The sequence below is a fragment of the Saimiri boliviensis genome, chromosome 4 (genome assembly GCF_048565385.1).
Source record: "Saimiri boliviensis isolate mSaiBol1 chromosome 4, mSaiBol1.pri, whole genome shotgun sequence".
Classification (NCBI taxonomy): Eukaryota; Metazoa; Chordata; class Mammalia; order Primates; family Cebidae; genus Saimiri; species Saimiri boliviensis.
This window is the reverse complement of record NC_133452.1, coordinates 88,830,179-88,853,679: the sequence shown is the minus strand read 5'-3', so window position 1 is coordinate 88,853,679 and position 23,501 is coordinate 88,830,179. Positions and strand designations below refer to the sequence as shown.

The 23,501-nt window shown below is 50.2% G+C and overlaps 2 protein-coding genes across 3 annotated transcripts; one reads left to right on the top strand and one right to left on the bottom strand.

Moving 5' to 3' along the window:
• Positions 1-2,426: 2,426 nt before the first annotated feature.
• Positions 2,427-7,179, bottom strand: MAD2L1BP (MAD2L1 binding protein). Its single transcript, XM_003923052.3, has 3 exons — positions 7,077-7,179; positions 6,039-6,304; positions 2,427-3,339 (listed from the first exon to the last, which is right to left on the bottom strand). The coding sequence occupies exons 1-3, from the start codon at positions 7,120-7,122 to the stop codon at positions 2,827-2,829; spliced, it is 825 nt and encodes a 274-aa protein (XP_003923101.1). The 5' UTR covers positions 7,123-7,179; the 3' UTR covers positions 2,427-2,826.
• A 6,354-nt stretch (positions 7,180-13,533) lies between these two features.
• GTPBP2 (GTP binding protein 2) lies at positions 13,534-22,586 on the top strand. Of its 2 annotated transcripts, XM_074397847.1 has the most exons (13): positions 13,589-13,823; positions 15,813-15,839; positions 16,129-16,313; positions 16,671-16,779; positions 16,972-17,169; positions 17,470-17,644; positions 17,803-18,022; positions 18,463-18,598; positions 18,714-18,772; positions 20,306-20,477; positions 20,938-21,102; positions 21,311-21,496; positions 21,585-22,586. In XM_074397847.1, the coding sequence occupies exons 1-12, from the start codon at positions 13,638-13,640 to the stop codon at positions 21,485-21,487; spliced, it is 1,809 nt and encodes a 602-aa protein (XP_074253948.1). In that variant the 5' UTR covers positions 13,589-13,637; the 3' UTR covers positions 21,488-21,496; positions 21,585-22,586. The 2 variants fall into 2 exon arrangements, with proteins under 2 accessions (XP_003923085.2, XP_074253948.1); XM_003923036.4 differs by having other exon boundaries at positions 13,534-13,823; positions 21,311-22,586.
• Positions 22,587-23,501: the final 915 nt, after the last annotated feature.

Sequence of the window (23,501 nt, the reverse complement as noted above, 5' to 3'; positions counted from 1 at the left end):
CTATAATAGCATTAGACAGAAAAACAGCCAAAATTCTGGCTGGCAGAATCTCTCTCTAGTAGTCACAGCATAGAAAAGAGCCCAGGTGTTTTGCTTTCGTTGATTCCATATTTACTCAGCACCTATTGCAGAATCCATGGCAGACACAAGAAACTAAAGCCAGAAAAGAATCCTGAAGCTTTTCGATGCTAATGCCTTTGGCAAGGCAAATCCTGCCTAAATATTTCAGAGTAAAATCACATTGGATGTGCGGTAGTGTAGAAGAATCCAAGGTCACCACTTAGGCAAGCTGCTAAATCTCCCCTAACCTCATGCATAAAATGGGGACAATAATTCATGCACTGCAAAGTTGTCAGGGTTAGATAATATATGTAAGTGCTTAAAACACAGTATGTATACTAAAAAATAGTTTATGTGTACATACATGTATCTTATACTATGTATATATGTGTGTGTGTATATATATACTTTTTTTTTTTTTTGAGACCGAGTTTCGCTCTTGTTACCCAGGCTGGAGTGCAATGGCGGGATCTCGGCTCACAGCAACCTCCGCCTCCTGGGTTCAGGCAATTCTCCTGCCTCAGCCTCCTGAGTTGCTGGGATTACAGGCACGCACCACCATGCCCAGCTAATTTTTTGTATTTTTAGTAGAGACAGGGTTTCACCATGTTGACCAGGTTGGTCTCGATCTCTCGACCTTGTGATCCACCCGCCTCGGCCTCCCAAAGTGCTGGGATTACAGGCTTGAGCCATCGTGCCTGGCCTATATATACTTTTCTTTTTTTTGAGATGGAGTCTCATTCAGTCACCCATGTTGGAGTACAGTTCTTGGCTCACTGCAACCTCTGCCTCCCAGGTTCAAGGAATTCTCCTGCCTCAGCCTCCCGAGTAGCTGGGATTACAGGCACCCACCACCATGCCTGGCTAATTTTTTTTCTGTTTTTTGTAGACACAGAGTTTCACTATGTTGGCCAGGCTGGTCTCCAACTCCCGACTTCAGGCGATCTGCCCGCCTTGGCCTCCCAAAATGCCGGGATTACAGGCATGAATCACCTGCCTCGCCTATATATACCATTTTTATATCATACATACACATGCATACACCTATCCCCAACACCAGCAAGGTGAGGATTTGGTCTTCAACTTGCTTCCAAAAACAGATGTTTGGCTGAGCATGGTGGTTCCCCCTGCCTCACTAATCAGCACACCTGCTCAGAGTTTACTATAAATGAAGCACAGGGCCAAACTATTTCCTGAAATTACTGCTCTCATTCAGTGGCCTGGTAAGCTAAGTTCCTTACCAAAATCTTTCCAAATAAAGGTGGCCTCTACTTTGGAGGATACAGAATTTAAGCATCACAAAAACCTGTATGTGGTAATAAAAGCATGTTGGCTAAAAGATAGCTAATGAGGATTCTAGTCCTTACTCCATGAAACTACATATGCACTTGGCCAAGTCACTTAACTTCCTAGACTAGCCTGGGGCTGAAAAGAAAAAAAAAAACCTTAGTAAAAAAATCCTAAGGCTGGGCACGGTGGCTCACACCTGTAATCCCAGCACTTTGGGAAGCCAAGGCGGGTGGATCACTTGAGGTTAGGAGTTTTGAGACCAGCCAGCCAAGATGTTGAAACCCTATCTCTACTAAAAATACAAAAATTAGCTGAGTGTGCTGGTAGGCACCTGCAGTCCCAGCTACTCAGGAGGCTAAGGAAGGAGAATCACTTGAACCCAGGAGGCAGAGGTTGCAATGAGCCCAGACTGTGCTACTGCACTTTAGCAAGACTCCATCTCAAAAAAAAAAAAAGGTTCTAGAAGCTCTGAAGCAGAAGAGGCCAAGGAGAAAGACAATAGCCTCAAGCCTGACAAGGTTTTTTTTGAGACAGAGTCTCCCTGTCGCCAGGCTGGAATGCAGTGGCATGATCTCAGCTTATTGCAACCTCTACCTCCTGTGTTCAAGCAATTCTCCTGCCTCAGCCTCCCAAGTAGCTGAGACTACAGACATGCACCACCATGCGCAGCTAATTTTTGTATTTTTAGTAGAGACAGGGTTTCACCATGTTGGACAGCATGGTCCCGATCTCTTGACTTTGTGATCTGCCACCTCAGCCTCCCAAAGTGCTGGGATTACAGGCATGAGCGACCATGCCCAGCTTTTTTTTTTTTTTTTTTTGAGATGAGTCTCACTCGTCACCCAGGCTGAAGTGCAGTGTTCGACATGGGATTACAGGTACCCACCACCATGCCCAGCTAACTTTTTTGTAGTTTTAGTAGAGACGGGGTTTCACCATCTTAGCAGGATGGTCTTGAACTCCTGACCTCGTGATCCACCCACCTTGGTCTCCCAAACTGTTGGGATTACAGGCGTGAACCACCACGCCTAGCCAAGCCTGACAAGTTTCTTCAAGTCAAAACAGTTTCAGGAAAATATAGTAAGAATCTATTTATATTTAAGTTCATGAGTCACATCCACATTATGTTCCTGGTAAAAATCAGAAAGGACACAGCAAAGAGCAGAAAGGGCCACCTCCATAGATTATCTGTCCATGCACCCATCTTTGCTTTCCAACCCCTAACAGAAACACTGACCCAGCCCCTCTGGGAAGATCAACCTTTGATTCAAAGAGATGTTGTTCAGCAATGATTACAGTCACAGCTACATGCCATCAGCCCACCAGGAAATCTGAGGAAGGAGGCAGACAACCAGAAGGAGAGTTGCTTCCTCTCTCACCAGGAAGCAACTCTAGCTCCAAACTAGATGGGTGATTCAGTGCCACATGGAGAAAGATAATTCAGCCATTGTGTTTTCAGGATTAAGAAGCGCTCATTCACTCGCGGAAGCCTTTAAGTGTCACTGGTGCCTGGAACCAAATGTAGTCTTCCCAAGCCGTGGTTTGGATGGAAGGTCTGCCACATGACAGGGTCACAGTCAGTTTGTGGCCCCGGCTGGGCACTCGATAGTTGAGCTTGGGTCGAAACCAATCTTCTCCACAGTCACGGTGTCCCTGTGCCATGACGATGGTGCCCATGAGCGGAGGAGCCTGAAGCTCGCTAAAGGCATCAGCCATGAATATGGCTCTGAAGAGATGGCGCAAACAAGCTGCTGTGCTCAGGCTCTGGTCCACGCTGTAGGGGGCCAGCCGAGACAAGTCGAGTTCGTAGAACTCCTTGGGGCTTAGGGCATTGCCCCCAAGGAGAATCAGCACTCGTGGTACTAGTGTCCGTGCAAAGAAGTCCTCTAGATGGCTGAGGACACTCTCCAGTTCTGCCAGGGCTTGTTGGCATTTCCTGCTGCTCATCTCAGTGGTGGCCCGAGGTTTCTTCTTCAGCATCTCCTCTGCCTGTGAGGACAAACAATGGTGGGAGAGAAGGATAAGGCAAGGAGAAGTTAATGCCCTTTGAAACGAACCCTGCTGGGATGTGTACATAGACTTACAGGACTAAATTTCTAGCTCAAAGAACTGCCACAGCTAAAACACTGTGTTTTATCAGAGGGCATTATATTGAAAAGGAAAATAAATTATTTGTATAAAACCATAATTCTCCCACATTTAGAAGAGCAAACAGTGTTCTGAAGGTGGAGGGCATCCAGATATAAGCAACTAAACAAGAGATTTGGTGGCATGACAAGTGATAACAGGAATGAGGATTATTTGGTCTAATAACGTAACTTTGAAATTGTTCTTCCACTTAAGCATAGTAAACTGAACACATGCTTATCTGTACTTCTACCTGAAATACTACAAAATGAGAGAAAAGAAATTAAGAAACAAAGGAGGGCCAGGCGCGGTGGCTCAAGCCTGTAATCCCAGCACTTTGGGAGGCCGAGGCGGGTGGATCACGAGGTCAAGAGATCGAGACCATCCTGGTCAACATGGTGAAACCCCGTCTCTACTAAAAAAATACAAAAAATAAGCTGGGCGTGGTGGCATGTGCCTGTAATCCCAGCTACTCAGGAGGTTGAGGCAGGAGAATTGCTTGAACCCAGGAGGCGGAGGTTGCAGTGAGCCGAGATTGCGCCATTGCACTCCAGCCTGGGTAACAAGAGCGAAACTCCGTCTTAAAAAAAAAAAAAAAGAAAGAAAGAAACAAAGGAAGAGGAAAGAGCAAGAAAGAGAACTCCGAAGGGCAAAGAACCAGAGGCCATACAACACTGGCCAAAGGCAAACACAAAGTTTTGGAAGATAAAAAGCAGATGAAGAGTTAAGAGTTCAAATGAGCTGAATACCAAGTGCTGACAGAAGGGACCCGCAAGGGATCGAAACTGATTCACACAGCAGAACCCCATAAAAGTGTAGTAATTGGTGATACAGGCACCACAGAGGCAAGAGTGAATATGGGGAAACGAAGAGAAGTCTGTGTAAAGATGCTTAGATCATCTGCCAAATTTCTCTCCCACCCAGAGGGAAGATTTTCCAACACTATGTTTAAAGAATCCCCCCACAAAGAGATCACCAGGTTCCCATCTAATCTCCTTATAGTGAAGTCTGTCAGCTCCTAAGGCCTAGGTATGCAAACAGAGCTTGTAATGATTTATTTATTTATTTATTTTTGAGATGGAGTTTCACTCTTGTTGCCCAGGCTGGAGTGCAATGGCACAATCTCGGCTCACCACAACCTCCAACTCCTAGGTTCAAGCAATTCTCCTGCCTCAGCCTCCCAAGTAGCTGGGATTATGGGCATTTGCCACCACACCTAGCTAATCTTGTATTTTTAGTAGAGGCAGGGTTTCTCCATGTTGTTTCAGCTGGTCTCAAACTCCCAACTCCAGTGAACCGCCTGTCTCAGCCTCCCAAAGTGCTGGGATTACAGGCGTGAGCCACTGGTGCCGGGCCTGATTTATTCTTAAATATTCACCAGACACAGAATAAAAGCCTTCAACATGGAAGTCAAAGACCAGAACAAACAAATGGGGAATGGATTCTAGAAGAAACTGAGACACTGCAAGGAACAAAAAAAAACTTCAAAAATTCAGTAATATCCTCAGGCAAAAGAAGTTCATGGGGGTGGGATGGGGTGGGGTGGGGGTGGCTCACACCTGTAATCCCAACACTCTGGGGGGCCAAGGTAAGTGGATCACCTGAGGTCAGGACTTCAAGAGGTGAAACCCCGTCTCTACTGAAAATACAAAAATTAGCCCAGCATGGTTGCACATGCTTGTAATCCCAGCAACTTGGGAGGCTGAGAGAGGAGAATCACCTGAACACGGAAGGTGGAGGTTGCAGTGAGCTGAGATGGCGCCACTGCACTCCAGACTGGACGACAAGAGCGAGACTCTGTCTCAAAACAAACAAACAAAAAAATTAGCCCGGTATGGTGGTGCATGCCTGTAATTCTAGCTATTTGGGAGGCTGAGGCAGGAGAATCACTTGAACCTGGGAGACGGATATTGCAGTGAGCCAAGATTGTGCCACTGTCCTCCAGCCTGGGTGACAAAACAAGACTCCATCTCAAAAAAAAAAAAGAAGTTCATACAGAAATTAAACAACAGGATGCTATTAAAAAGAAACATGCAGGTCAGGCACAGTAGCTCACACCTGTAATCCCAACACCCTGGGAGAGGCTGAGGTGGGCAGATCATTTGAGGTCAGGAGTTTGAGACCAGCTGGGCCAACATGGTAAAACTCTGTCTCTACTACAAATACAAAAATCAGCCGGGCATTGTGGCACGTGCCTGTATTCCCAGCTACTGGGGAGGCTAAAGGCAGAAGAATCACTTTTTTTTTTTTTTTGAGACAGAGTATCGCTCTCTCGCCAGGAGCCAGGCTGGAGTGCCGTGGTGGGATCTCGGCTCACTGCAACCTCTGCCTCCCAGATTCAAGCAATTCTCCTGCCTCAGCCTCCTGGGTAGCTGGGACTACAGGCACGCGCCATCATGCCCAGTTAATTTTTGTATTTTTTTGAGATGGGGTTTTACCATGTTGGCCAGGATGGTCTCCATCTCTTGACCTTGTGATACTCTTAGACCCCTTTTCTACCTGCCTCCCATCTAAGAGCCACAAAGTCTTCCCACCAACTTGCTCCCAAAGCCTGTGCCTACCTGGGGAGAAGGTTTTCGGTAAAAGTGCTTAAGCTGTTCATAGGGTAGAGGTAGTTGCTGGCGTTGGTACATGATATGCTTTAGAAGTTCACAAGTAAACCGAGAGCAGCCTTCCTGGCTCACAGGCCCAGGAAACACCACTGGTACCATGCAGTCTCTTGGGCAAAAGGGCTCCAAAGGGTTGAGGGGTTCCTGGGTAGAAGTTGTCTCAAGTAGTTCTATCTGAGAGGCGTGCGTTTCTCCGGACTTCTCATACCACTCCAAATCTGGAAGGTGAAAGAGGGTCAAGAAGAGAAAAATTAAAAACCTAAAAGCCAGGCCGGGCGCGGTGGCTCCAGCCTGTAATCCAAGCACTTTGGGAGGCCGAGGCAGGTGGATCACGAGGTCGAGAGATCGAGACCATCCTGATCAACATGGTGAAACCCCGTCTCTACTAAAAATACTAAAAATTAGCTGGGCATGGTGGCGTGTGCCTGTAATCCCAGCTACTCAGGAGGCTGAAGCAGGAGAATTGCCTGAACCCAGGAGGCGGAGGTTGCGGTGAGCCGAGATCGCGCCATTGCACTCCAGCCTGGGTAACAAGAGCGAAACTCCGTCCCCCCCCAAAAAAAAAAACTAAAAGCCAAAGTCAATCTTCTGATTCCCTGTGGCCACCATACCTGCCACCCTGCAAAAAGGGGCACTCCGACATACGCACACACCCTCCGCAGCCTACAGTTTGGGAGAGGCAGGGAGAGATTCCTGATTCTTGTTGCCTGAGATTTAACTCACTGCAAGATAGTGGGGGGATTTCGGAAGCAGTACTAGGGCTTTGCTCAGAAAGCAACGGGACCTGAACTGGGGAAGTAAGTCAAAAGTGCAGTCAAGCAGGGTCCAGGACGACCCAGGGCGATAGAGTGACAGCCAGACCGTGTAGGACACCCGGAAGACAGGGAAGACGGGCTGGGGAGAGGACACGGGGATAAGTGAATGGAGGGCGCGACAGCAGGGAAGAAACAGGTCCCCAAGGCTCCCCAAACTGTGGACCCCATGTCTTACCAGGGACTGAGGCCGGGCACAGAACCTCTGCCTCCGGCGCCGCCATCGCGACCTCCTCGCTCTACTCTCTGCGGTTACAATAAAGATCCCGCGGGGCATCATGGGAAGCCCATGCCTCCACTTCCGGCTCAGATGTACCGGAAGAAGGCGCGGCACCGTCGCAGTGTGGAGGAGGCTAGATGGGTGGGATTTGAATCCTGCTTTCCTTCCTTAACACCCTGGCAAGTGTGTTACACCTAGCCCTTGGCCAGCAGGCTTCTCAGGCACCGAGCGCTGCTTTCCAAAAGACACCAGCCCTCCCGCATCCATTCACTCCTGCATTCACTACCCACTGTGCACCTCCTTCGGGCCAAGCCCTGTTCTAGGTGCTGGAGACTCAGCAGAGAGCAAGCCAGGCACGGACCCCGTGCTCGGGTTCACTGCCTGTAAATACAATACAATGTGATAAATTATACAGAAGCGTGTACACGGGCTGTGGAAGCAAAAAACAAGAGTGGGTAGGGGCTGGGAAGGAGTGGTCCCAGAAAAAAATAGGTGAATCTGTGACCTGTAGGATAAGTCAGCAAGGTAAAGAGGAGGGCCTAGGGCTCCTGCAGACCTTGAGACAAGAGGATACTCTGTCCAAGAAATGAAAAGAATTCATATTTTAAAGACTTAAGGCTGTAGTGAACAACAGAAGCCAGACCATGGCAGGACCGTATAAGCCACGTAAGAGTTTGGATTTGATCCTGTAGGCGGATGGGGAAGCTTTGAAAGGTTTAAGTAGGAAAGTGGCCTGATTAAATTACTTCTTATAAATTTAATCTCTACCCTGGCTGTAGGGTACAGATTGGATTACAGGGAGGATAAGAGAGGAGGGAGAGATACCAGTTAGAGGTAGTGACTGCAGTTACCCAAGTACTTAATGAAAGCAGCCTAAACTAGGGTAGTCACAGTTGGGTGGAGATAATTGGGTAAACTCGAAATATTTAGGAGGTCTAGTAAACATAGCTTGGTGATTGATGCAAGGAGGAGGAGGAATAGAAAGAGACTGATGAGAAAACAAGCAGGTTTCTAACCAGCAATTGTATGGTCAGTTGTGCCATTCAATGACAGAGGGACAGAGGGTGCTGAAGCCAGGGTTCACTACCAGCTAGGACAACACTGGGGACCCTGTTTCTGTAAAATTAAAAATTAAATTGATTTGCAGTAGCTTTGATTTAAAAAGAAAAAAAATTTTAATTTAAATTTTAAAAAAACGTTAGTCAGGTGTGGGGGTGCACATCTGTAGTCTGAACTATTCAGGAGGTTGAGGCCAAGGATTGCTTGATTCCAAGAGTTCAACACTTACAGTGAGCTATGATCATGCCACTGCATTCCAGCCTTGGCAGCAAGGCGAGACCATGACTCAAAAAAAAAAAAAAGGTTGGGGCCAGGCATGGTGGCTCATGCCTGTAATCCCAGCAGTTTGGGAGGCTGAGGCAGGCAGATAACCTGAGGTCAGGAGTTTGAGACCAGCCTGACCAACATGGAGAAACCTCATCTCTATTAAAAATACAAAATTAGCTGGGCATTGTGGCACATGCCTCTAATCCCAGCTACTTGGGAGTCTGAGGTGGGAGAATGGCTTGAACCCGGGAGGCGGAGGTTACGGTGAGCTGAGATTGAGCCATTGCACTCCAGCCTGGGCAACAGAATGAGACTCTGTCTCAAAAAAAAAAACAATGATTAATATCCTGGGTCTGACCAGGCATGGTGGCTCACACCTGTAATCCCAGAATTTTTAGGAGGCAGAGATGGGAGAATTGCTTGAATCCAGGAATTCAAGATTGGCCTGAGGAACGTGGCAAAACCCCTTCTCTACAAAAAATACAAAACTTAGCCATACATGGTGGCGCGTGCCTGTAATCCCAGCTACTCAGGAGGCTGAGGCAGGAGAATTGCCTGAACCCAGGAGGCGGAGGTTGCGGTGAGCCGAGATCGCGCCATTGCACTCCAGCCTGGGTAACAAGAGCGAAACTCCGTCTCAAAAAAATAAAATAAAATAGGCCGGGCGCAGTGGCTCAAGCCTGTAATCCCAGCACTTTGGGAGGCCGAGGCGGGCGGATCACGAGGTCAAGAGATCGAGACCATCGTGGTCAACATGGTGAAACCCCCGTCTCTACTAAAAATACAAAAAATTAGCTGGGCATGGTGGCGCGTGCCTGTAATCCCATCTACTCAGGAGGCTGCGGCAGGAGAATTGCCTGAACCCAGGAGGCGGAGGTTGCGGTGAGCCGAGATCGCGCCATTGCACTCCAGCCTGGGTAACAAAAGCGAAACTCCGTCTCAAAAAAAAAAAAAATAAAATAAAATAAATAAAATAAAATAAAATAAAATAAGTAAAATAGGGCTGGGCACAATGGCTCATGCCTGTAATCCCAGCACTTTGGGAAGTCAAGGCAGGTGGATCACCTGAGGTCAGGAGTTAGAGACCAGCCTGACCAACATGGAGAAATCCCATCTCTACTAAAAATATAAAATCAGCCAGGCGCGGTAGTGCGTGCCTGTAGTCCCAGCTACTCGGGAGGCTGAGGTAGAAGGATCGCTTGAGCCCAGGAGTTCTGGGCTGTAGTGCGCTATGCCGATGGGGTGTCCACACTAAGTTCAGCATCAAAATGGTGACCTCCTGGGAGCGGGAGACCACCAGGTTGCCTAAGGAGGGGTGAACTGGCCCAGGTCGGAAATGGAGCAGGTCAAAACTCCCATGCTGATCAGTAGTGGGATGGCGCCTGTGAATAGCCACTGCACTCCAGCCTGGGCAATGTAGCAAGACCCCGTCTCTTAAAAAAAAAAATTGGCCGGGCGCGGTGGCTCAAGCCTGTAATCCTAGCACTTTGGGAGGCCGAGGCGGGTGGATCACGAGGTCAAGAGATCGAGACCATCCCGGTCAACATAGTGAAACCCCGTCTCTACTCAAAATACAAAAAATTAGCTGGGCATGGTGGCACGTGCCTGTAATCCCAGCTACTCAGGAGGCTGAGGCAGGAGAATTGCCTGAACCCAGGAGGCGGAGGTTGCGGTGAGCCGAGATCGTGCCATTGCACTCCAGCCTGGGTAACAAGAGCGAAACTCTGTCTCAAAAAAAAAAAAAAATTAGCCAGAATGGCTGCGCATACATGTAATCCCAGCTACTCGGGAGGCTGAGGCAGGAGAATCACTTGAACCCGGGAGACAGAGGTTTTGGTGAGCTCAGATCGCATCATTCCACTACAGCCTGGGCAAAAAGAGTGAAAATCCATCTCAAAACAAACAAATAAAATTGGGCTAGGTGAGATGGCTCACACCTATAAATCCCAGCACTTTGGGGGGTCAAGGCGGGGTTTGGGAGTTTGAGACCGGCCTGACCAACATAGAGAAATCCTGTCTCTACTAAAAATATAAAATTAGCGAAGTGTGGGTGTAATGCCTGTAATCTCAGCTATTCAGGAGGCTGAGGCAAGAGAATCACTTAAACCAGGGAGGTGGAGGTTGTGGTGAGCCGAGTTTGCACCATTGCACTCCAGCCTGAGCAACAAGAGTGAAAACCTGTCTCAAAAAATAAAATAAAATAAAAATAAATAAGTAAAATAAAAATAAAATACTGGGTCAGGTGTGGTGGCTCATACCTGTAACCCCAGCACTTTGGGAGGCCAAGGCAAGAGGATTGCTTGAGCCCAGGAGTTGAATACCAGCCTAGGAAACATAGGGGGACTCCATCTCTATACACAGTAAAAACAAAAATTAGCTTGGTGTGGTGGCTGGCCCTATAGTTCCAGTTATTCCAGAGGCTGAGGTGGGAGGATGTGCTTGAGCAGGTGAGGTTGAGGCTGCAATGAGCTGGGATCACACCACTACACTCCAGCCTGGGTGACAGAGATCTTGTCTCAAAAAAAAAAAAAAAAAAAAAAAAAAAAAAAAAAAAAATCCATGTCTATGAAGGGAAGCATTTTATCAAACAAGTGCAGCAGGCTCTGGTTATCAAGAGGGCCCAGGACTGGTCATGGTGAGAATGTTGGGAGAGTGGTATTATCTCTTTCTTCCAGTCCCCATCCTTCTTGAGATCTCTCAGAGTTTTCTAGTCTCTGTCTCTGAGCAGCAATTTCCCTAGCAGGCCGGTGTCCCTGGCTAGGGTTGACCTCTACAGCATAACCTTTCCTTCAGTGGCATGGGATTGAGAAAAGTCACATGTGCTTTCAACCACTGACGACCTACATAATTGACCTAGGGTCTGCTAGGCTCTTTTGCAGATTTTGTTTTTTCTGCTCTCACTGGTTTGGGATATTATGCTACATGGACAGCATGATACATAGACCTGCCTCCCTCCGTGTGGCCCTGGGAGGAAGCCATGGACTCTACCAAGTCTGAACCCCTGAAAGGATCACCAGAGGTAAGTCATTGTTGCTGCTTCTAGTTTTCCAAGGAAAACTGAGGTCTGAAGAGAAGAGTTCGTTCTTTCTTTTTTTTTTTCTTTCTTTGTCTCTTTCTTTCTTTGTCTCATTCTGTCACCCAGGCTGGAGTGCAGTGGTGCGATCTCCGTTCACTATAACCTCTGCCTCCCGAGTTCAAGCAATTCTTCTGCCTCAGCCTTTCCAGCAGCTGAGATCACAGACGCGCGCCACCATGTCCGGCTAATTTTTTTTTTTTTTGGAATCGGAGTCTCACTCTGTTACCCATTACCCAACCTGGAGTGCAATGATGTGATCTCGGCTCACCGCAACCTCTGCCTCCTGGGTTCAGGCAATTCTCCTGCCTCAGCCTCCTGAGTAGCTGGGATTACAGGCATGCGCCACCAGGCCCAGCTAATTTTTTGTATTTTTAGTAGAGACAGGGTTTCACCATGTTGACCAGGATGGTCTCGATCTCTTGACCTCGTGATCCACCCGCCTCGGCCTCCCAAAGTGCTGGGATTACAGGCATGAGCCACCGCGCCCGGCCCTGTTTAACTTTTTTTTTTTTTTTTTTTTTTTTTTTGTGAGACGGAGTTTCGCTCTTGTTACCCAGGCTGGAGTGCAATGGCGCGATCTCGGCTCACCGCAACCTCCGCCTCCTGGGTTCAGGCAATTCTCCTGCCTCAGCCTCCTGAGTAGCTGGGATTATAGGCACGCGCCACCATGCCCAGCTAATTTTTTTGTATTTTTAGTAGAGACGGGGTTTCACCATGTTGACCAGGTTGGTCTCGATCTCTCGACCTTGTGATCCACCCGCCTCGGCCTCCCAAAGTGCTGGGATTACAGGCTTGAGCCACCGCGCCCGGCCCCTGTTTAATTTCTTAATCGTGCATGAGCACCTCACGGTTCAAGAAGAGACGGGAAGTGGACACACTGTGAGTGGTGAGTCATGAGACAGCCATGGGGCTGTGAATTGAGCTCTGGCGTCCTGACTCGCAGCTCAGCAACATAACTGCTTTTCCATCCTGCCTTGCTGGTATTCTGTGCACTGGTTTCTGTCGCTGAATGTGTGTACTCTGTAGAATACAACAGCATTAAAGAGCAGTAGATGGCTCCGCAAGAAAGTCAAAAGTCAACAATCACCTGAGGCCCTACGCCAAGTTTCTATTCCCGGCCACATCCCCGCCCTAGTGGACTGGTGGTTGATGTAACCAGAGCTCCAGCCCCGCCCGAAGTAGGGGCCAGGCCCCTCCTACATTCTCGGCAGTTTAAAACCAAACTCCGTTCTTCCCAATTGGTTCTGCTTCAAAACAAAGGGGAGGAGGAATACTTGCTAAGGTGTGCTTGCAGCCTGAAGGCAGCAAGTTGGTTTACGGGTTCGGGTCTCGTGTCGGGGCCACCGCGGTGCCTCCGGCTGTTAAAATCAGCCCCTGGATGATGCCAGCCTGGTAATAAAGCAGTGACTACTATGTAAAGGTGGCATAATCATTGCAACAATAACAACCGTAATTTGGCTAATCACCATCCGCCTCCGCCCTGGCGTTCGTCCTGACTCATCCCAGCGGCACGCGGGCCATTGGGGAAGAAACTGAGGCAGAGGCGGAGCCAGCAGGCTGGCGGGACCAATAGCCCTCAGTTCTGCAGCTCTCGAGGTCCAAAACCTGTTGTCTAGGCTCCGCGCTAAAGGGCCAAACCCCGGAGCGCCCACAAAGCTCGATTCTGATGTAAGGTCTTTGACGTGGGTGTCCTCGAGTCCCCACCCCTGGCCGCGAGGCTCTGAACCCCGCAAAGCCCTAGAGTAAGACCCGTTCGGAGCGCGGGGACTGCAATCCAGACTACAGTTCCCTTAGGCCTTTGCGCGCCAAGGCGCGCTTCTTCCCCACGCCTCCGATGACTCCCGCGGCCACTTGCGCCGCGACGCCTCCTGGGAGATGTAGGGCGGTGGCGTGTCATTTTGAGCGAGTTCCCAAGCCTGGGGACTCTATATCCCGTGGTACCCCGCGGCTGTTTCTGACGCGACCGGGAGGCCAGGGAGGTGGGGGGCGTAGCTTATGCAGGGCCCCACCCCGCTCTGCCAAGGCCGGCCGGACAAGGCAGTGGCAGTAAGGGCGACGGCGGCGGCGGCGGCGGCGGCCGGGGGAGGGGCCGGGCGGGGGGCTGGCGGCGGCGGCGGATGGACTCGCGGGTATCGGAGCTGTTCGGCGGCTGCTGCCGGCCCGGAGGGGGCCCGACCGTGGGCGGAACCCTCAAGGCTAGGGGGGCCGGCAGCAGCAGTGGCTGCGGGGGCCCGAAGGGGAAGAAGAAGAACGGAAGGAACAGAGGGGGCAAAGCCAATAACCCTCCGTACCTGCCCCCCGAGGTGAGCACCTGAGAAGTGGTGGGGCGGGAAGAAGCCCCTCTTTCCAGCCGGGGACTCCAGGGAGGCGGGACCCGGAGAATTAATCCCTCCTTCCGGTGTCGAGACCCCAGAGAGGAGGGGCACGAGAGGAGAACCCCTCTCTCCGGTCCCGGGACCCCAGTGAGAAAGGGCAGAGAGACTGGACTCTAAGGGGACAGGACCTCATGGAGGAAGAGTGAAGAGGGAGGGCTGCCCCTTCTGATCTAGATTACCCCAGGAGAGAAGTAGAGAAAGGGAATCCCAGGAAGAGCACCCCGACCAACTGCGTGTGCAGCCATAAGGAAGAGATACTGCATCCTGGGACGAAAGGCAGGCAGAGTAACCACCACTTCTTCTAAATTTGTTCCACAGGGAGAAGGGGAGTCCCAGGAAAAGAGCAGTATGTTCCCTCTGCGCGCGCACACACACGCGTGGGCACACTCAGCCTGAGCCAGTGGTTATCAAACTTTGGCATGTATCAGAACCATCTGGATTGCTGGTCCCCAAAGCCTGGCCAGTTTTTTGTTTTGTTTTGTTTTGTTTTGAGAGGGAGTCTCGCTCTGTTGCCCAGGTTGGAGTGCAGTAATGCGATCTCAGCTCGCTGCGACCTCGGCCTCCCAAGTTCTCAAGCGATTCTCCTGCCTTAGCCTCCCGAGTAGCTAGGATTACAGGTGGCCACCACCACACCCAGATATTTTCGTATTTTTAGTAGAGACGGGGTTTCGGCATGTTGGCCAGGCTGGTCTCGAACTCCTGATCTCAGGTGATCCGCCCGCCTCGTCCTCCCAAAGTGCTGGGATTGCAGGGGTAAACCACCGCGTCCAGCCTATAATTTCTGATTCTTACTAGTGAGGATGGGCCTGAGAATTTGCATTTCTTACAAGCTCTCATGTGATGCTAATACTGCTGGTCCCAGGACCTCACTTTGGAAACCACTGGTCTGGGCCTTAGACTGTCATTCTTGTACCACATTTCCGAAGCCAACCATCCCCAGCAAAATGATTAAAAGGTTTCTGGAAGGTTTTTGTTGATGGGAAAAAAAGTAATCTTAACACACCATGAGGTGGAGATTATGAGTGAAGACCTGTTAGGGTCTGGGAGCCAGAGAGCCTTGAAGGGATGGGATGATGACAGGAAGGGAAGAGGAAAGATAAAATATCCAGGAAGGGGAGTAGAGAAATGGAGACTGGCCAGACAGGCAAATCCCATATCCCTTTGCACCTGGGAGGAGAAGTCTCAGGCAACAGTGTGCTTCTGTGCTGTGCTACCATCTGGAGCTAGAAGAGACTGGGGTGGATTCAGGATTTCACCTCCACTGAATCATAAAGGTTAGGGAGCAGGCAGTAAAGGTCATAGTGAGTCTGTCCATTTCATTACATTTTCTGAGTTTTTCTTTTTCTCTCAGCCTCAGCTTTGGAGCTCTGCTTCTCTCTCACCTAGATCTTCTTGGTCATCAGGCTTGTAGTGACCGTTGCTGAGCTCACCCTTTGGCTCTGATCCAGAACCTCTTGCAGCCTCTTACTCTAGATGACATCAATTGAGAGGGACAGCCAGAGAGGAAATGGTGTCTCCTAGACCAGTGGCAAAGAAAGGTTTTAATAGCCTGGGCACAGAGGAGGCATAGACTTCTGGGAAAAGCAGGTTTGAGGCCCTGGAGGTGGGGAGGAAGGGATGATCTTGCATCTAGGAAGAACATGCTGCCAGTGATGAAAGAATGGATTGGTTGAGAGTTCTGTTCCTGGTTTAACGGGTGACTCCCTGTGTCCTTATTGGCCTTCCCTTCTTAGAGGCTGTGCTGGGGCTGAATAGAGGATCCTGTCTGCCACTGACCTTTGGCAGGCACTTGCCTGAGCAGGTGCCAGTGGGGTTTCCTGCTTTCTCAAGTTAGCTACCTGGACTCCAGTGGGAATTGAAGGGAAGTAAGGATTGGGTCTGGACGGTGTATGGTAACTGCTCACTGTTTCTTTTCAGGCTGAAGATGGAAACATTGAATACAAAGTGAGTCCCAGGCTGGGGGAAAAGTAGGGGCTGGGTAGGTTGTCCTTGCCGTCATAGGATAATTTCTCTGAGAGCCTCCCAACTTCATAATCTATAGCAGTTTAAGGATATGGTTCAGGTTAAGGGCCCTGTACCTCGTTCTGTTGGAGGGGGATCACAGGGGATCATGTATGAGGAGTTTAAGTGGAAAGGGAAATCCTGGTCCTTGCAGCAGGACCAGTGGGGACCACGTGGGTTTGGGAGGAATACCTCTGATTTCACCTTCTCTTGATACCCCACTTGCCCTAAGTTGAAGCTGGTGAATCCATCCCAGTACCGCTTTGAGCACCTGGTGACACAAATGAAATGGCGGCTCCAGGAGGGACGTGGTGAGGCCGTCTACCAGATTGGGGTAGAGGACAATGGGCTGCTGGTGGGGCTTGCTGAGGAGGAGATGCGAGCTTCCCTCAAGACCCTGCACCGGATGGCAGAGAAGTATGTTTTCCCTTCCCAACCAGTTCTCCTTTACCTGACTTGGGAGGACCCATGCATACCCAGTTACCTAGGGCCTGGGGGGCCAAGGCGGGACTTTCCTTCTCTTGACAAAGGGCTGAAGTGGGGAGGATTAGTGTTCTGGTCCCCTCCTCAGTGGACCTAGGCTTTTTCGCTCCTTGAATTAAGATATGTGTATTATTTTAAAGGCAACTGTGAATGAGAAATAGATTAGCGGGTAGTAGGAAGTGCACTAAGGTATCGGGAGCTCTTTGGGAGGTGCAGGAAGGCTGTAAGTTCAGAGTGAGCCTGGAATAGGAGGACAGGTGAGATATGGCAGCCGTGGCCTTGCTGTGACAGGGTTGGGGCAGATATCACCGTTCTCCGAGAGCGAGAAGTGGATTATGATAGCGACACACCCCGGAAGATCACTGAGGTGCTGGTACGAAAGGTCCCCGACAATCAACAGGTGAGCACACTCCCATCTCTGTCCCTCATGTCCACACTCTGTGGAAGGGCCCTGTGGTGGCAGGCTCTCTCCTGGCCTGGGATCGTGGGGCTTCCAGTTCATCCCTTGCTCCCTAGGGAGCATCACTGCCCTTGAGTCTTCAGTGAGAGAGGTGAAGGATTGGAGCCCTTACCTCTGGCAATTCGTCCACAGTTCCTAGACCTTCGTGTGGCCGTCCTGGGGAATGTGGACTCAGGGAAGTCGACTCTGCTTGGAGTCCTGACCCAGGGAGAGCTGGACAATGGGCGGGGCCGGGCTCGGCTCAACCTTTTCCGCCACCTGCATGAGATTCAGTCTGGCCGAACCTCCAGCATCAGCTTCGAGATCCTGGGCTTTAACAGCAAGGGAGAGGTGCATGGGATCAATGGGACCCAGTGGGACCAGACTCTGAGGATGGGATGGTAGTAGTGAAGGATATAGGATGGGGGCAGAGTGTGGAGACTTTTTGAAATAGTATAGATGAATGCCCTGAGGGGACTGTGAACAAGCTCTGTCCCTCTTAGGAAATAAATGGGGAATCAACTGAATTAAATAAAAAATGGGGTCAGTATTAAAAGCCAGGGTCACCCAGGGAATGGTTTAAGTCCTGGCAACTCTGAAAGGGTTGGAAGGGCTGGCAGGGGGCACTGAGAGCCCTGGGCCCTGGGCCAGGTGGTGAATTACAGCGACTCACGGACGGCAGAAGAGATCTGTGAGAGCAGCTCCAAGATGATCACCTTCATCGACCTGGCAGGCCACCATAAGTACCTACACACCACCATCTTTGGCCTCACATCATACTGCCCTGACTGCGCCCTGCTCCTCGTCAGTGCCAACACTGGGATTGGTACGAGGCATTAGGGCAGGGACAGGGCTGAAGGGGGGTGCTGACTCTCCTACCCTCAGCCTCAAATGTGAGAGACAGACCAATGCTCCTCTTCTTCCCTTTCCTCCCTTCTTCACTCTCACTCTTCTCTCCTGCTGCCTGGTGTCCTTTTGAGGCAGCTGGCACCACAAGGGAACATCTGGGGCTGGCCCTGGCTCTGAAAGTGCCCTTCTTCATCGTGGTCAGCAAGATCGACCTGTGTGCCAAGACCACAGTGGAGAGGACAGTACGCCAGCTGGAGCGGGTCCTCAAGCAGCCTGGCTGCCACAAGGTCCCCATGCTGGTCACCTCTGAGGATGATGCCGTCACTGCTGCCCAGCAGTTTGCCCAGTCACCCAAGTAAGCCCACTTTACTCTAAAGCCCTGATCCACTAGGAAGGTTGCCACAGGGCCCAGGGCCCAGGAGTATGATATCCCACTCCTCCAGGGCCAGACTAGTTTTGGCTTACTTCAGCGGGTTTTTCAGCTTGGGATCGTGGAAGGGCATTTTGCTAAAGGGTCTGACTCTTCCCCTGAGCCAAGCTGGAGCATTGCTGGGACTATGGGGACGACGTGCTATACCAGGCATTTGCTGTTTCCCTTGGGCTTTGGGATGGGCTTCATGTGCAACATTGCTTGGCTGGCTCACAAGAAGGCCCAGAGTTCCTGAGCCATTTGTCGGCAGGACAGAGGGGCCCCTAGCCGCCAACAGCAAAGCTCACTTTTCCATGTATGGGGCTCTGGCCTCTGCCTCCTGTTAGAACTGTCTTCATCTGTCCATTCCATGCCTCCTTCTACAGTGTCACCCCCATCTTCACATTGTCCAGTGTGTCTGGAGAGAGTCTTGACCTCCTCAAAGTCTTTCTGAATATTCTGCCGCCACTCACCAACAGCAAAGAGCAGGAGGAACTCATGCAGCAGCTGACGGAGTTTCAGGTAGTTGACTGCCCAAACAGCTGGTAGGCTGGGGAACAGGGAGGGGCTGATTCAGACCAAACCCAGAGTCTGTTTAGATTTGGCAGGTCATTGATAGCATTTTCTTTGGCTTCAGGTAGATGAAATCTACACAGTACCAGAGGTGGGGACTGTTGTTGGAGGGACACTTTCCAGGTGAATTGTCTTGCTTGCTACCTTCCCCCCTTAGCCCTCATCCATATACTCAAAGACATCCTGGCCCAAAGGAGGAGACCCTGGAATTGAACGGAGCCCATTTAAAGGACGAGCTTGTTAACAGATTAGGTTTTCACTATCAGAAGAGCTGGAGAGAGCCGGGCGCGGTCTCTCAAGCCTGTAATCTCAGCACTTTGGGAGGCCGAGGCGGGTGGATCACGAGATCAAGAGATCGAGACCATCCTGGTCAACATAGTGAAACCCTGTCTCTACTAAAAATACAAAAAATTAGCTGGGCATGGTGGCGCATGCCTGTAATCCCAGCTAGTCAGGAGGCTGAGGCAGGAGAATTGCCTGAACCCAGGAGGCGGAGGTTGCGGTGAGCCAAGATCGCGCCATTGCACTCCAGCCTGGGTAACAAGAGCAAAACTCCGTCTCAAAAAAAAAAAAAAAAAAAAAAGAAGAGCTGGAGAAAGGTAGTTTGTTGACTTTGGAAGGAAGAAACAGTATTGCTGCCTATTGGGCATCTCCAGGCCCCTGAGAGACAAGTGTGGGTCTTGGGCTCCAGGAGGAAAAATAGAGTGTATTCAATTGACATCATCTCACATAGGGAAGTGAGAGAAGTCACTTAAGACTCTTTTTGAGTTGGAGTCTTGATCTCTTGCCCGGCTGGACTGCAGTGGTATGATCTCAGCTCACTGCAACATCTGCCTCCCAGGTTCAAGCAATTCTCCTGCCTCATCCTCCCCAGTAGCTGGGATTACAGGTGTGCGCCACCATGCCTGGCTAATTTTTTGTATTTTTAGTAGAGATGGGGTTTCGCCACGTTGACCAGGCTGGTCTCAAACTCCTGACCTCGTGATCCACCTGCCTCTGCCTCTCAAAGTGTTGGGATTACAGGTGTGATCCACTGCGCCCAGCCAAGATTTTCCTCTTTTTTTTTTTTTTTTGAGCCGGAGTCTTGCTCTGTAGCCTAGGCTGGAGTGCAGTGATGTGATCTCAGTTCACTGCAGCTTCTGCCTCCTGGTTTCCAGCAGTTCTCCTGCCTCAGCCTCTTCAGTAGCTGGGATTACAGGCACCTGCTCCTATGCCCAGCTACTTTTTGTATTTTTAGTAGAGGCAGGGTTGTCACCATGTTGGCCAGGCTGGTCTTGAACCTCAAGTGATCTCCCCATCTTGGCCTCCCAAAGTCCTGGGATTACAGGTGTAAGTGACTGTGCCCAGCCTAAGACTCTGCTAAGCAGAGAATGAAATCCAAGGGGATAACTTGCCCCTTCAGGGATTAGGTGTTCAGTGTTGTCAAACCAGCAAGTGCCTCCCTGTCCACCATCACTACTGGTCTTTTCTGAAATGAGTCTTCTGATTCTGAATTCTGGCGGTCATCCCTGTTACATCCAAGTCAGAATTTAGGGTTGTTCTTCCCCACTTGAGGGACTCAACCCTAGAAGGGAAGGAATGCTCTAGGTGATCCTAATAGAGAAGTGGGTTTGGGGACCTTGGCTGACACTGTGCCACCTGCCCTTTGGGCTGCAGTGGGATTTGCCGTGAGGGGGACCAGCTGGTGGTGGGCCCCACGGATGATGGCTGCTTCCTGGAGCTGAGAGTATGCAGCATCCAGCGCAACCGCTCTGCCTGTCGTGTGCTGCGAGCTGGTCAGGCTGCTACACTGGCGCTTGGGGACTTTGACCGTGCACTGCTTCGCAAGGTGAGGTGGGTGAATAGGTTGAGGAGGGAACACTAAGAGAAGTGCCTAGGAGACTGGCTACTGAAGGAGCACCCATCTAGGGTGCTTCAGAAAAACTCAGAGGAAACACACTTTCTGATCCAAGAGGCTTCTGGCCTAGCTACGTAGGCTATAAAAACAGCTTAGAATACTCATGAGGTGCAGATAACTAAATATGAATCACTACATTGCAATTTTTATTGAACACTATTTTTAGTGTTCAGGACCCTAAAAATATGAAGCATTAGAAGGGCTAAAGGACACAGGAGGTGGGTAAAGACTCACTCCGAGAGTTTTGATTATTGTCTTTCGAGGTCTTTGTGTTTGGAGTTGTGTAGAGGAAGAGGAAATTCAGGAGCTATAAAGTGCGTGGGGGTGGCTGGGGAGGGAGAGTCTAATGTTAGAGCTGCCCTTCCTGGGCCTGGGGTCTGTTCCTCCCCAGGGCATGGTGATGGTGAGCCCAGAGATGAATCCTACCATCTGCTCAGTGTTCGAGGCAGAGATAGTCCTACTGTTCCATGCCACCACCTTCCGACGAGGATTCCAGGTGACGGTACATGTGGGCAACGTACGTCAGACAGCAGTGGTGGAAAAGATCCATGCCAAGGTGAGAGGGACTTGGCCATGCTTCCATTTCTCCAGAGGTCAGAAAAGAGGGAGGCCTACCCCAGACTGGCAGAGAACTCCCCGATCCCACAATGGGAATAAAGCCCCACTTCGGGTGGGTAGCAGCCTGATAGGCCCCTGGAGGGTGGAGCCACAGCTGGCAGAGAATGGGACGGAAGGCCAGGGGAGTGACCACTTATCTGCTGCAGGACAAACTGCGGACAGGGGAGAAGGCAGTGGTACGATTCCGCTTCCTGAAACACCCAGAGTACCTGAAGGTGGGCGCCAAACTGCTGTTCCGGGAGGGTGTCACCAAGGGCATCGGCCATGTCACTGATGTACAAGCCATTGCAGCAGGAGAAGCCCAGGCCAACATGGGCTTCTGAATCCTTCAGGCAAGGACAGTTCTATTGCTGTCCCTACAATATATAAGGTGATTTCCGGCCATGCTGCCCCACCATTGGCGGCTCTGTGTGTTCACAGGCTAGGGAGAGAGGAGTGCTGTCTGCCACTTGCTCCCTGCCAGCTTTCTGGAGAGGTGCCAAACTTGGTGTGGCCAGGGAAGGGCAGTCCTGAGGGAAAAGACAGGATTCAGGGCGGTGCTCAGAAGCTGTGTGCTCATCTGGTTGGCTCATCAACCCTGGCAACCCTGTGGCCTGTCTGCTGGAGCTGACTGCATCTACTCATCAGTTCCTCTGCCCCACTACTAGGACTGGGCATTTTGCTGGTGTGGTCTCTGCATCACACAAGGGGTGGCCCTCAAAAGCACTCCTTTTTCTATACCTCTTTTCAAGGCCATGTAAGTTGCCCATCTCTACCTGACTGTGGACAGAAGGTATCTGCTTTTGGCCATCTGGTGGTGGTGGCCCAGAATCTGAAGAAATGGCACAGGGACAGTGAATGGTAGTGCTCCCACCCTGTGCTGAGGCCTGAGGCCTCTTCCTCAGCTTTATCTCCCTATCCTTCACTCAAGGGCCATTTCCCCAGTCCCCGTCTCCCCTACCCCCTCCCGGCTCATAGGCCCCACAGGTGCTATTTGTTGTGCTGGCCCAGGTGTGGGGCTACCAAGCAAAGACTTGGCATATACCAAAGGCCAGCTGCATGCCCATCAGTCTGGTCCTTTTCCTCTGCAGTCATGTTGGCTTTCATGCTGGATCAAATGTTTTACTTCCCCAGACTGGTGGCATCTGAGTTCCCCATCCTGCCACTCTCACTCCTTTTTCCTGCCCCACCTAAACCCTCTTGTTTTAGTAATTTGTAGTGACTGTTCCCTTCCCTCTGTTGCAGGGAACCAGGAGGAAAGGGAAAGATGTTGCCATATTTCCTACTCTTTAGGCATAGACTCTCCCTTTCCCTTTGTTAGTGTCCTGGGTTCCCATGGACTCAGGGATTTGTTGGCTGAGGTTTCTCTGCGCATATATATATATGTATATATATATTTAAATACACATATATATTGTACAGAATAAAAAATGTTTTATTGAATACACTGTGCTTATGCTTAAGCTACAGGCTCAGCTTCCTTCCAGGGCTAGACACCGCTTCAGGTTTAGAGACAAGGGAAACCCCAGCATTGCTGAGCCCTGAATGTGTCAAGAACCCAGCTGGTATCTCATTTATCATTCTTTTTCTCTCCTTCACATAGGATCAGCGTTCCAGTACTGTAACCAAGTATAGTGGCCCGTCTTGCATAGTTCAAGTGAGCAGAGTACTGAGGCCTTTCACCTGAAATAGGTAGCTACTTTGTATCTCACAAGTTGGCCACTTGCTAGTGGTCAGAATAGTAAGGACCCCACTTCTGTGACCTGTCAAAGACACAGTGCCAGCTACTTAATTGAAGAGTAGAATTTAGATACAAAAGGTAATCTGGTCCTACACTTTTCAAGTTTATATAGCTTAAATTACTCTTGGAACAATGAGGGGCACATGACCAAACCTTAGTCACTGCTCCTATGTTCACACTACTTGATTTTGACATTTATGGAAAGATAAATAGGGCCCAAAGTCAACTGTAAATAGAGACTGCATTTTGAGCAGACTGGCAAAATAAGTTTGTGACCCAGAGTCCTATGTGGCATTCTGCCTCCAGAGTATTAAAGTGATAGCTTCCCTACCACTCAAGCTCAGTTTTATAAAATATAATTGGTTTAACTTGCTCTAAGAAGCCTGTAGTTAAACAACTTCCTCCTGATTTAGGGGCTAAGCTGTTTACTTCCTCTATAGAGCTGCTGACAAACAGCTGAGGAAGAGCTATATTCAGCAAAAAGGTACTGTAGTTTTCACCTGGCACTGACTTTTGCATGTCTGTCTGCTATCCCTTCCATAGACCCATTGCCAGTGTGCCAGGGCATGGCTGGCATTCCCAAGAAAATAAGGTATGCTGATGGTACTGTCTTTATT

Excerpts from the sequence above, each read along its gene's own strand:
- MAD2L1BP (XM_003923052.3), bottom strand. The coding sequence starts at position 7,122 with ATGGCGGCGCCGGAGGCAGAGGTTCTGTGCCCGGCCTCAGTCCCTG. Across the intron at positions 6,305-7,076 it reads GTGCCCGGCCTCAGTCCCTG|ATTTGGAGTGGTATGAGAAG; the intron begins GTAAGACATGGG and ends TTCACCTTCCAG. Across the intron at positions 3,340-6,038 it reads ACCGAAAACCTTCTCCCCAG|GCAGAGGAGATGCTGAAGAA; the intron begins GTAGGCACAGGC and ends TTGTCCTCACAG.
- GTPBP2 (XM_003923036.4), top strand. The coding sequence starts at position 13,638 with ATGGACTCGCGGGTATCGGAGCTGTTCGGCGGCTGCTGCCGGCCCGGA. Across the intron at positions 17,170-17,469 it reads GCTTTAACAGCAAGGGAGAG|GTGGTGAATTACAGCGACTC; the intron begins GTGCATGGGATC and ends GCCCTGGGCCAG. Across the intron at positions 18,773-20,305 it reads GTTGGAGGGACACTTTCCAG|TGGGATTTGCCGTGAGGGGG; the intron begins GTGAATTGTCTT and ends TTTGGGCTGCAG.